This window comes from Panthera onca, chromosome B1, assembly GCF_046562875.1.
Source record: "Panthera onca isolate mPanOnc1 chromosome B1, mPanOnc1 haplotype 2, whole genome shotgun sequence".
In the NCBI taxonomy this organism is placed as follows: Eukaryota; Metazoa; Chordata; class Mammalia; order Carnivora; family Felidae; genus Panthera; species Panthera onca.
In genome coordinates, this window is record NC_138342.1 from 124,130,611 (window position 1) to 124,144,000 (window position 13,390).

At 40.3% G+C, this 13,390-nt stretch overlaps 1 protein-coding gene across 2 annotated transcripts in view; it reads right to left on the reverse strand.

Annotated features, from left to right (window-relative positions):
• Positions 1-13,390, reverse strand: part of SLC10A7 (solute carrier family 10 member 7) — a 250,997-nt gene that overhangs the window by 61,149 nt on the left and 176,458 nt on the right. For both annotated transcript variants that reach the window (XM_060654029.3, XM_060654028.3), the window contains one exon: positions 9,394-9,429. In XM_060654029.3, the coding sequence (XP_060510012.1) occupies positions 9,394-9,429 (36 nt within the window). The remainder of the gene's footprint in view (positions 1-9,393; positions 9,430-13,390) is intronic.

Consider the following 13,390-nt stretch of genomic DNA (forward strand, 5'->3'; position numbering starts at 1 on the left):
GTTTAAACATTGTTTCCTTTCACTCCTCAGAATAAACAAGATGTGGTTGGGAAGCAGATGTGGGGCAGCAGCTAAGGAGGCTGGAGGGGAACACAGGTCCATAGAAGCAGGGGCTTCACGTCACCTGATGGGCTGTCCCAGTATGGTACATGTGGGCTTCAAACTGGCTGCCTGATCTTACCACCTAAATGCTGAACTCAGCCCTACAGTCTCTTTTCGTCTTAACTACCACACTACAGTTCCAGGCTTAAAATTCTCTCTCCTTCAGTATTCTCTATTATTTGCTGCTGAACAAAGACTATAATAATGGCTGGTAAATAACCATATCAAGGAAAGGAAAGACATGCAAGTTTTTAAGTGACGTTAGACACAACAGAGAATCAGCACCATGCATATGAGAAAATATGAAGTAAGCAGGAGATCCTTTGAGTTTCCATCTACCTTCTCTTTTTCCTCAAATTAAAAGTTTTCATCCAGAACAAAATTCATTGTAACCCCCGCTTCTCACTTCTTCTATTAAATGAAATGTTTTCTATTTTAGTAATCTCCTTTGAAATATTTTGATACTTGTGATACTTACAATTTCGGGCTTGGATTTTAATTATCTATGAATGTATTCTATTTCCTCTATGAACACATAAATTCTTTGAGAGAAAGATCCATATCAGATTGAGCTTTGTAATATTCACAGTGCACAGCAGGCATTCACACACTGAATACAACCATGGATGTTTTGCTTAATACTACTGAAAAAAAAAAAAAAAAAAAAACACTATAGGAGCGCCTGGGTGGCTCAGTCAGGTAAGCATCTGACTTCGGCTCAGGTCATGATCTCACAGTCCATGGGTTCAAGCCCCATGTCAGGCTCTGTGCTGACAGCTCGGAGTCTGGAGCCTGCTTTGGGTTCTGTGTCTCCCCCTCTCTCTGCCCCTCCCGTGCTCATGCTATGTCTCTCTGTCTCTCAATAATAAATAAACGTTAAAAAAAATAACAAAAAAAAAAAACTATAAATTCTTTTTTGGAGCAAATACAAGGTAAGACTTTATGCATCAGGCTGAGACCCTCACCTTCTAACCATCCATTTACCATCTGAACTGATCTAATCATTCATTACTCACCCACCTTTCTATTTTGCTCCTTCCAAGAAATATTTATTGAATATTTGGCACTGGGGGCAAGGTAATGAATAAGGCATGCCTTGTTCCTAGCCTAGGAGAACTTAAAATCCAGCGGATGCTTAACTACTTGTAACATTGTTTTGTAAGGAAAATTAAGATGGAATGTTCCAAGTAATACAAGTATAAGTGCAGTTTTGAAAGCTGGGCAAGGCTTAATTTGTCCTTACAATAGGAACCCCAGGGACTGGTACATAACAACTGATAACATAAAGACAATAATTTCTGCCCCTGCCAATATCAGAGGTATATTATCAAGAGAATTGAGGTAGTATATATCAAAACACTTCGAATCTTAGAAGCAAACAAATGGTAATATTTCAGGGAAAGTTTTATCGCTCTCACTGTCAGCCACAGTAAACAATGGATTTATTTACATGTAAGATTATAAAATTATAGACTATAAATGACTACAGAATCTTAAAGGTTTAAGTTTTAAGACTGCCCACCATTAAGGTCTGGGCAAGTTGGATTGTTGCTACATCTCAGATAAGTGCTTCTGCAGAACCTTGACATCCTTCCTGGAATTATTTTCTATTTTCCTTTCTAAAGCGTCACATGTAAATAATTAGCACTTGCATGGTTCTTTATAGCTTACAGCACACTTTCACATAAATTAACTCATTTCAGCTTATCATAATCTTCATAATCCTCATTTTACAGAGGAAAAAAACTGAGGCTGAGAAGGATTAGGGAGAATCCACTGCTACACAACAAACTGGCTGCAAACCAAACCAAAATTTTATGCCTTCTCACCATACATACCATGCTACCTTTCCACACACAGACTGTGAGGGAAAATGAAGCCAGTCCCTTCAAAAATGGCTTTATAACAAAGGAATGTGTGCCTAAAGGTGGAGCATGTAACAGGGAAGGAAATACCAGTCTTAAAGGTAGCCCTAACCCAACTCTTGGGACAGATGCATTCATCCATCTGTCCAACTGAGATGTGATACAGTAAGAAATATAAGTTCAGGGGGGGCGCCTGGGTAGCTCAGTTGGTTAAGCATTCAACTTCGGCTCAGGTCATGATCTCGTGGTCCATGAATTCAAGCCCCGTGTTGGGCTCTGTGCTGACAACTCAGAGCCTGGAGCCTGCTTCATATTCTGTGTCTCCCCCTCTCTCTGCCCCTCCCTTGTGTGCTCTCTCTCTCTCTCAAAAATGAATTAATGTTTAAAAAATAAAAAAAAAAAAGAAAGAAAAAGAAATATAAGTTCGGTCTTCCTCCTGGCATAGAGCTTCTAAAACCTTGTAACTTCCTGAGTCATAGCAGTGATGGGAACAGCTTTTACTATAATATTTGCTTTTTTTGTCCCCAGTTCCTGGCACAGAGGGTTCAGAGAGTTCCTGCATTGGTGAATGTATCCACATGTAGGGGGTTAGTATACCCCAAACTCTATAGGGACAGAAGATCCTGCATTTGGGACCCTTCTAGACCTTGCTCTATGTACCTCTGCATCTGACTTTTCATTTGTATTCTTTATAATATCATTTATGATAAACTGGTAATGTGTTGTGAGTACAGAAACAGCCTTCCTTTACCAACCATCCATTCAAAAATATTTTTAAAAATTTTTTAAAAATTCATTTTTATTTTTTGAGAGAGATAGAAAGTTAGGGGGAGGGGGAGACGGGCAGAGAGAGAGAGGGAGAGACAGCCTGCCAGGGAGCTTGATTTCTTGACTATGAGATCTTAACCATGAGATCTTGACCTAAGCTGAAATCAAGAGTCGGAGGTTTAACCACTGAACCACCCAGGCACCCCTCAAAAAATATTTTTGAGTGGCTTCCATAGACAGGCACTATTTTGGGCATTGGGGTTACAGTAGTGATCAAAACAGATAAAGTCCCTGCTCCTCTGTGATGCTCATGTTCTAGTTGGGGAAAACAGATAATAAACAAACTGACAAATGATTAAAATATCATGTGATCATAAATGCTAAATGGAACAATTAAGTATGGTAGGTGGGGAGGTATTGGCGGAGAGAGGGTATATTGTTCCATATGAAGTAGTTAGGAAAGGGCTGTCTCCTAAAATGACATTTTATTAGAGACCAGAGATGAAAGTGAAGGAGAGAGCCATGTGGAGATCTGAGGGGAAAATCCAGGCTGAGTTAAAGCCAAGTGTAAAGACTCAAGATGGTTCTTGGTGCGGCTAGAGCATCGCATTATGTGTGCCCATTCCATTCAATCTCCCACATAACTATTTCAAATCTTGGCCTCTTTCACCAAATCTCCAATACTTGTTTGCTTTTTTTTGGTCCTCTACCCCTAGCTTCACTTGCCATTTCACTGGGAAAATATAAACAATAATAAGAAAATGTATACAAGCTCCTATAGTTACAGGAACCAATTTACTTGCGTATTTGCCCTTATACCATGGCTTCCCTCCTACTACTATGGATAAACTATCTGTGCTTAGGGGGCCACCCTCTCCCTTTGTGCACTAGAGTTCACCCTCTTTCTCCTATTCAAGGACATGTGTCCACAAATTCACCCTTCTTTTTTCTGTCTGAATTGTTTCTTCTCTAGCTGAATTAATATCAATGCAAATATCCTAATAATTTTGCCAACTTAGAAACAGATCCTACATTAACTTTGTTGCTGCCCCATTTTCTGCATCCTTTATAGCAGAATTCCTCAAAAGAGTTGGCGATTATCACTGCCTTTAACTCTTTTTCATTCATTCTTGAACTGACTTTAATTAGGCATTTACCTCCACATTTCTGCTGAAATAGCTCTTGTTAGGGTCCCCAGTGACCTCCATCTTGCTAAAACCAATGGCTGATTCTCAGACTTCATTGTATCTGAACTATTACCACCATTTGAAGTAGTTGACCACTCTCTCCTTTTTTGAAACACATTCTCTAAACTATTACCACCATTTGAAGTAGTTGACCACTCTCTCCCTTTTTGAAACACATTCTCTACTAGCTTCTAGGACACAAAAATCTCTTGGTGTTCTTCCTAAGCAAACTGGATATCCTTGGTGGTCTTTGCTGACTTATTATTAGAATGCCTCAGAACTCAGTCCACTAATACCTTCTCTATCCTCTCTTGGTAATCTCATTCTGTCTAACTTCAAATCCATCTCTATGTTGACTTCTCCCAAAAGTGTATCTCTTATCCAGACTTCTGCCCTGAATCCCAGACCCATATAGTCAACTGCTTACTTGATTTCTCTACTTTGATGTCTCAACGGCATCTTAATCCAAACATGTGCAAGACTGAGCTCTTTATGAGTTCCTTCAACTTGCCCAGCCCTACAGCCTTCTCTTTCTTCTCTACAGTAACTCCACCCCTCCAATTGCATGGACTTAGTTATCCTTGACTCTTCTGTGTCCTCATAACCTTCATTCAATCTTTCAGGTCTTTCAAGATCTACTTCCAACTACTTTCCACCATTTACTCAACCACCTTGGTCCAAGCTAAACTGTCTCTTGCCATGATATTGTACTAGCTTTCTAATTGGTCTTCCTGTCTCCACCTTTATCTCCTGACGATCTATTCTCAATCCAGCATCCAGAATCATCCTTTGAAAAGGTATGTCAGAACATGCTACTCTTGTGATCAGAACGTTTTCAATGGTTTTGTATCTCTCTCAAATTAAAATTAAAACTCCTTAACAAAGGACTTCAAGGACCTACATCATTTGGCCCCTGTCATGGCTCTGACTTCATCTCTATCTACTCTCCTCCTTGCTCACTGCATTCCAGCCACACTGGCCCACTTGCTGTTCCTTAGGACACCATATATGCTCTCAGGACTTTTCCACTTGTTGTTCCCTCCACCTGGAACACTCTAGGCCTTTCCTCAAATATCATTTTCTTAGTAAGTCCCACCGTGACCTCCCTATTGAAAACAGCAATTCCCCCAACCCATTCTGGCACTTCCTCCTTCTCTCTTCCTCTCCTTCCTTTTATTTTTCTCTTTAGTATGTATCACTCATATATTGTATTTTCACTTATTTGTTGGTAGTTTCTTTCCACTAGTATATAACCTCCACAACAGCAAAGATGTATCTTTTTGCTCATTGCTATATCTTTGGTACCCAGGAAAGCACCTTGCATATAGGAAGAATTCAATACTTATTACTGAATCAGTGATGAATAAGTTTAAATAACTTTGAGTAATTTTTCTATAAAACAAAGGACAGAAATGGAATGTAGGCATGATAAGATGAGATTTAATTTTTAAGATATGTAATATTACAGAATACTTATATGTTAACAGAAACGATCCAGTGATAGAAAATTTGGTAATAAAGGACAAAGAAGGAAATTGTTTTGAGTTGTATTGTTAAGTAGCCAATAAGAGATAACACAACAGGAGCGACTGGCCTTAGATGAGGGCAAAGACAGTTTATCTGCAGAAATAGGAGAAAAGACAAAGAATGTAGATGCAGGTTGGTGGGATCTTGTAAAATTTCTGATTGCTTCTAATTTCCTCATCAGCTAGTTTCTTTTCTGCATCAGTTGAGATGAAAAAGGAGAAGAGGCACTGGAGATTTGAGAAGCAAGGAGAAGGTATGAAATGACTCTCTAGAGAGTGGGAATGAGGATTAATTAGGGGAAGGTAAGTATGATCACCAGGCTCACAGTTAGTGGTCATGAATTTCAAATGAGACCAGTCAGCATGGTAGCGTGTGTTCCAGGCATGTTCAGGTACATATGCAGAAAAGGTATAGGGTTGGGTATTAGCAGGCCTGGCACTTTGCCATGCAAATATAAAGCAGTAAAAGATGAGCAAGGTTGTCGATGGTATACACAAAAAAGTAATCATAATGACAGACCAGGAGATCTAGGCTAGGTAAGATGGGGTGTGAGGGGATGGGAGTGAGGGGAGAGTATGTTAGAGGCTTTGCTAAGGCGATAAGGTAAATAAACTGGCCATTCTAGCAGGTCTGAAAAGATTTTAATTTGGGGAGTAGGTCACAAAGACAGGAGCTATTGGTAAGAGAAAACATTTGAAAATAGGAGTATGGAAGGATGCCATTACTGGCAGTAACAAAGTCAAGGGTGTGACTATAGGGGTGATTGGCTGAGATGAAGTGGAAGGCAATCTTACTGGAGAAGAGGTCAAGAATTTAGAGGCCAGAGTATTAGGAGGGATCAATTATGTGAATATTGAAAAGCACCAGGAGGGGCGCCTGGGTGGCTCAGTTGGTTGAGCGGCCGACTTCAGCTCAGGTCATGATCTTGCGATCCGTGAGTTCGAGCCCCACGTCGGGCTCTGTGCTGACAGCTCAGAGCCTGGAGCCTGTTTCAGATTCTGTGTCTCCCTCTCTCTGACCCTCCCCTGTTCATGCTCTGTCTCTCCCTGTCTCAAAAATAAATAAAAACGTTAAAAAAAAAATTAAAAAAAAAAAAAGAAAAGAAAAGCACCAGGAATTAATCCAAGTGTACTATTAAAAAGAAGACAAGGGAAGGTACTAATATTTTTTTGGACTCCTAGAGAGTGACCTGGGGTTCTACTGATAATTATAGCAAGGAGTGGTAGCAGGCAGTATAGGCATATTGGCCTAACCTTCAAAGGAATGAGAATATTTTGTGGAGAAGGCATGGGAAATGATCTGGAATTGGTAATGAGGTGCAAGAAAGACACCTTACCCCATTTCAAGGCTCAGTGATATGAAAGGCACCTGCAGCAGAAACATGAGTCAGAGGACAGGTTTCAGTTGGAGCAAGATGGTGAGGTGGAACATTCTAAGAGCTCAAGAATACAGAGAACTGAGATTTCATCAGTAAAAAGGTGACACAATTCACTTTGCAAGGGCTGTATTTGTTTCCTCAGCTTCTCTAACAAAATATCACAAACTGGATGGCTTAAAACAACGGAGATTTATTGTTTCACAGTTCTGGAAGCAAGAGCATGCTCCCTCTGAAATCTACAGGGGAGAATCCCTCTTGTCTCTTCCAGCTGTGACATCTGCCAGCAGTCCTTGCTGTTCGTTGGCTTGTATGTGCATCACTCTAACCTCTGTCTCATCATGACGTGGTGTTCTCCCTCTGTTGGACTCTGCTTCTTGTAAAGACACCAATATTGGATTAAGGGTCCACCCTGTGCCAGTGTGACCTCATCTCAAATAATTATATCTGCAATGACCCTATTTTCAAATAAAGTCACGTTCTGAGGTCCTAGGGGTTAGAACTTCAACCTCCCATCATGGGAGGACATGATTCAGCCCATACCAGGGGTGCTAATAAAAAACACTACATCTTTTATGGAATGTGTTCCAATTTAAGTTGCTCAGGTTTTTGTCCTACTTGGTAAATGAAGCCTGGCAATTCAAGTGTTTAAGCAATGACCTTGGTTTGTAAAATGCATGACCACCTACACAGACAAAAAATGTTATATACTGTTCATGTGATTTAAGGTCATATAACATAGACGTGTCTATTGATGTTGTATGATGATGTCACAGAACCTGTTGGGACAGCTTAGTTAGCTAGCTCAGAAGGGAAGAATTAAACTTTGAAGTTGAGGGTCTTGGAGTCTCTTTAACTATTCTTGTAGCTCTATCATTTTAAAACGTTGAACTAACCAAAGCTCACAAGCCTATGGGTCTAAGAGTAGGGGAAAGCTTGCAACAGTGTGATGTCATAATGTTAACGAGCTGAGAACATTTCTCATTATGGCTGGAAATGGGCAGAAGAAGGAGAAAAACACTCATCTGGTTCTGTAGTCATGAGCCGAAACAAGGTCCCAGAGATTCCAGACCCCGAGATACCCAAAAGTGCTATCCTCGGTCTCGGCCCCACAGTTGTGGCTGTGACTTCTTCCCAGCTCGTCTTACAAGCATCACATGAGTACGGGATGCTACTCTTCTGCAATGGAGAAAACCTAGACTACAAAGCCATTTACTGTGCATTGGATTAGATGCTCAGCTTTCTACTTGTCCTCCGACCTCACTGCAGGTGGTGGTCTCAGGCTGGCCTGCATCCTGTGCCTGTTGAGGGCTGCTCCTCCCAAATCGTGATCCAAGGTCTTAGAAGAACACTGAGGGGTGATCCTAATTCCTCACATCTAGTGAGCAGGTAGGCACACGCCCAGTTTTCTCTTCCGAATGAATGCAAAGCAATATTCATTTCGATATTAATGTGACTCACTGCAAATTCTGAACTGATGAAATCCAAATTAATGAGGTTTGTTATGCTGAGGGAAGTGATCTGATGATTTGACTCTTTTTAACCTTGTCAGCATGGAGCTAGCATTTCAGAAGGGATGGGGGAAGCGAGGTTTATTACTTGAAGGTAATGTCTTTCATGAAAGATGCAGTATCCAACTGTTTAGTAGGGCATCTCTTCCTCTCCACTTCCTGCACAGCTTGTAAGAAATGAAGTCCCTCACACTATTACTCTAATTGAATTCCAACTTGGGTAATTACACTATAATTAAATAAATTTTCCCCATAGTTTTAATTCACTGACAAATAGTGCTAGTCAAACAGCTACATTTCACTCCCAGAAATGATCCCCAACTCCATTTCAGTGATGAGTGGAGTGATTTATATTTGGGAAATGTGTGTATGAAAAATGCACAGTTCATAAAATATTGTAGGTATCATTCATGATTACATATGCTTTTCTCAGCATGAGATAACATTAATTTCTATTATAATCTTTCATCTAATTTCTCATATGCATAGTGCCAAAAGAAATGACAGTTAATTAGCATTTCTTATTTTCAGAGCAATTTTTGTTTAGTTAATCAGTAGCTTTTTTTATTTCTGGAGCACATTTCATTATCCCTGGCAGACAGACGAGGTAGGTGTCACTGTTTCCCATTCTACAGATGAAACAACTGAGGCAGTATTCCCCAAAGTAAGGAAGTCGGTTGCTACAAGCCATGGAACCTAAGCTTCCTCTGGTCCCCTGGTTCTATCAAACATTGGGTCACCAGCAATCACTTTAGTTTTAGCAGCAAAAAAATAAAGAGCACATATATATTTGTGCCCTGCATCACAGGTCATTAATTTGTAATAATTAATGATTCAGCCAGGAGTCAGAGGCCTAATCAGTGGATCATGAGAATACAGAGATTCTTTGTGTCTACATGTTATTATTTGGTACAGTTCAACTGGAGGAACAGTTCAAAACGTGAGGCAAAGTGGTGCAAAAGGGTTCAAATTTCAATTTTTTTTTCCTAATGATCTCTCTTAATGGGTTGTAGGTGGCTTTTAATAAAAGATATTAAAGACAACATCAAAATACTCACAAAAAGCAGCAGAAGCAGGGGTGTTACAACGATGCCCTGAAAGAAATGAAAGAGATGATGATCATTTATCAGCCTGGAAAGCAGGACACTTTCTTTGCCATTTTAAACTCTGATGCATGGAAATGTTGATCCTTCTCACTTCCGTTTAATAAAATTGAGGTGATGAAGATGAGGGAGCCCCAGTCTTGGCTCTCCCTACCACAATGCCTTAGCATCTCTATTATAATTACTCATATTTGGCATCACTAAAAGTACCAGCGCCAATCTTCCTTAAACTCGTCTGCCCCTTTTAAGACTGAAGTTGCCTTCCATGTTATATATGGATCACTCGGGTGAAGCTGGCAAGCCTTCTCACTCCAAGGCTTTCAACTCTAACTTGGATAAAGTGCCCCCTTTCAAGAGAAGACAGGTGGTTCAGTCCCAGTTGGGGTCCTCTCCTGAGCAAAGACCACGTCAGTTGTGATGAATGAGATGTCGTGATTTTGTAATGTGAACCAATCTCCCCTAGGAAATGAGCTGGGATCTCAAAACTCATTTCACTTGATTAGACTCCATGTCTCCATGGTGGAAGGCAAGTCTTTCATCTAATTCAGCCACACAGGACCACCTCAGTCCCTCTGCCTCCCCTAGGCAGAAAGGAGCAAAAGATTTGTTTTCTGCAGTGACAGGAAACAGTTTGAGGCTGTTGTCAATGAGGCAGGATACAAGCTTTTAGGTTTCTTGAAGGTAAATCTTTAAAACTAGGTGTTTGAGTTGGGAGTTAACATGACAGGTTTCAGTTTTAGAGCAGCAGATGATTATTCGCACCTCTTAGTTCTTCCTTTATCTCTCAGCACTTCATTATGATTTATACAAGAAAAAGCATTTCATATTTTTATTAATGAATTCTACTTGGAACTTTAGTATTCCAAAGAGCCTGTTTGTGTGTGTGTGTGTGTGTGTGTGTGTGTGTGTGTGTGTGTGTGTGTGTATTGTGTGTATTGTGTGTGTGTGAGAAAGAGACAGACAGAGACTATACTGTGGCCAGGATCTAGGTCTGGGACCATTTCATTACGTCTGGAAAAAAAGTCCTTTTGGTATTTATATGAAATCCTTTCATCATTATAGTAACTAAATTCTTTTGGATGTGGCCCAGGAGAGACTGGCTTACCTTATATGAATATTGCTACTATGACTTTCTTAGTCATATACCACATGTGAAGATTCACCCATGAGCTTGTTTTATTGTTAAATAATAGAATAAATGCCTCTTTATTGAGCAAACGTTTGCAGTTGGCAATAAGGAATACATTTTAAGTATCATATTTTTAATCTGTTTGCTAAAATATGTGTTGGGGCTTATCAACTCCATTGGTGTCTATGAAACAGGCTCTCATCAGCACGTTTAGGAGAGCTAAGTGTGGAAAATAGCAAAGGAATTTTGAAGAGCTACTGTCCTTCAATGATATGGAATGTACTCAGACTTTAGGAGGATCTACAGACTTTACTAGGCCACGTGGAAATGAAAGTATCTGGCTGTTTCCGTCTACGGGGGAGCCATTTGATTTTAAGTCAATTCGTTTAAACATTTATTGAATGTCCACTTACATGCAGCACTGTTCCATTAATTAGAAGAATTAGAGGGGACTGATCTCGCAGAAAGGAAAATAAGGATATTCCAGAAAGAAGGAAGGGAACTCGCAAAGCTGTAAAAAGTTGAGCAGGTTGGTAAGAAAAGTATGAAGTGGGCGTTTCAGAGACCAGGTCACCAAAGACTTTGTGGCCAGAAGAGGGAGTTCAGAGTTGATCCCATCAACAATGGCAAACTACTGAAGAATGTCAAGCAAAGGTACAATGAGGTGGTAAATAATTTAGCATATGGAGAATAAACTGGACTTAGCTTATAAGCTAACCAGTTTTACCTTTGTTATGTATCAGTTCATTCACATCCAGATAAAAGAAAATAAAAATATTAATTATGAAACACCAATAACAGTAATAACACTTCTAGGAAACAAGGTATGGTATCTGTGACAGGATAAGAATTTTCAACTAGGAGGAAGGCTGAGCACTGTCACCTCTCTGAGGACAACTGTCTCATATGGAGGAGGTGGAGCCACAAGGGTGTTGTATAGTACTTGGGGACCCACGTTCTTCCTGGTGACCGCTTAATTTCCCACAGAATAGTAACAGTAGGAGTAACAATACAGGACTATCAATAGTATTTTGCTTTCAGCACTTTCACGCAACACATTTTTTTTATTTTTTATTAAAAAAATGTTTTTAGTGTTTATTTTATTTTTGATAGTGAGAGAGACAGAGCGTGAGCAGGGGAGGGGCAGAGAGAGAGGGAGACGCAGAATCCAAACCAGGCTCCAGGCTGCGAACTCCGAGCTGTCAGCGCAGAGCCCTACGCGGGCACGAACCCACAGGCCATGAGATCATGACTTGAGCCGAAGTCGGACGCTTAACTGACTGGGCCACCCAGGCGCCCCTTATCAAGCACATTTTAAAATCTGACCTTCCCCGGTGCACCTGGGTGGCTCAGTCGGTTAAGCGTCTGACTTCAGTTCAGGTCATGATCTGGCGGTCTGTGGGTTAGAGCCCCGCATTGTGCTCTGTGCTGAAAGCTCAGAGTCTGGAGCCTGCTTCAGATTCTGCATCTCCCTCTCTCTCTCTGCCCCTCCCCTGCTCACGTTCTGTCTCTCTGTCTCACAAAAATAAATAAGAAATGTTAATAAAAAAAAAAAATTAAAACCTGACCCTTCCCTATTGAAGGAGGTAGGGTACATAATAGTCCCGTTTCATAGATGAGGAGACTGGGGTTCAGAAAAGTCAAGCAAATGGCCCGAAATCACACTGCAAATAAATAGCCAAAGGCAAAGCCTGGATTTGAGCCTGCTTTGCCCAATTCCAAATCCAGAACTGATTCCACTACACCACTGGTCCTCAGTGATAGGTTTCAGCAGCCAGTACGTTTTTCCACAGAGTTCTGTTTAGGACATATATGGAGTGATTAGTTGCAGTATGATCTTGGTCTCAAGGTGATAAGCAATTCTTAAAGATGACTTTATTGTGGAAGGCAGTGCACTATTATCTGCAGATTTTCCTGCCTTAATATGTCAGCTGTATAGTTACCAACACACAAAAGTTTCTTTGCAGTTCTTCCAAAGACTTAAGATGTTTGTTCCTAAAATATTAAAAATTTCCTAGCAAACAGGATGTATTTTCTAATTCTGGATTCAAGATTCCTTGTTACTTTCTCAAAAATGTTGTTCAATTTCCTTAACTAAGACTGAATCGTTAGTGCTGAAATCTGTTTTTCAACTGTATTAGGAAATGAATCAGTCACAATGCCGCTAATCCCAGTAAGCGCACCGTAAGTTTTAGTGAAGTCACTATAATAATTATCAAACTACTAATAGCCACCATTTACAGAGCACTGATCTACATCAATGAGGACTTCATGAATGTTATCTTCTGGAACCGTCACAACAAGCCTGGGAGGTAAGCACAATTATTATCCCCCTCTACTATGGAAGGAAACTAAGTCCCAGAGATACTGAGTGAAGTATGAAGAGGCAGTGCCAGGAATTCAATCTCCATCTCCCTGGCTCCACAGCCTGTGAGCCTGACTGGTGTAAATAAAACCTTTGCAGTTTTACCCTATTTCCTCAGGGTTATACTTTAAGAGTAAACCGGAGAGGAGCTTCAAACTCAGTATGTCTTTTTGATGACATGAAACAAATTGAGAAAGAAGCCTTTGTGTGACACGGTTGATACATTTTTTCAAAGTCAGGTTTTTTACAAATATCAATGGTAAAAAGGGTGAACTGAAAATGTAAACCGTAACAGCAACAATCATTGGAAGATGGAAAGTCAAATAAACACGTTATTTTCTCTTGGGTATGCAGAAGGCTCAATTTGATGGTCTCTTTTCTCTTTTCCAAGTAAATCCTATGCAAATGGATAAAACCAAAGAGGTGGTGGAGGAGCACTTCTAGCAAAAGATGTTACT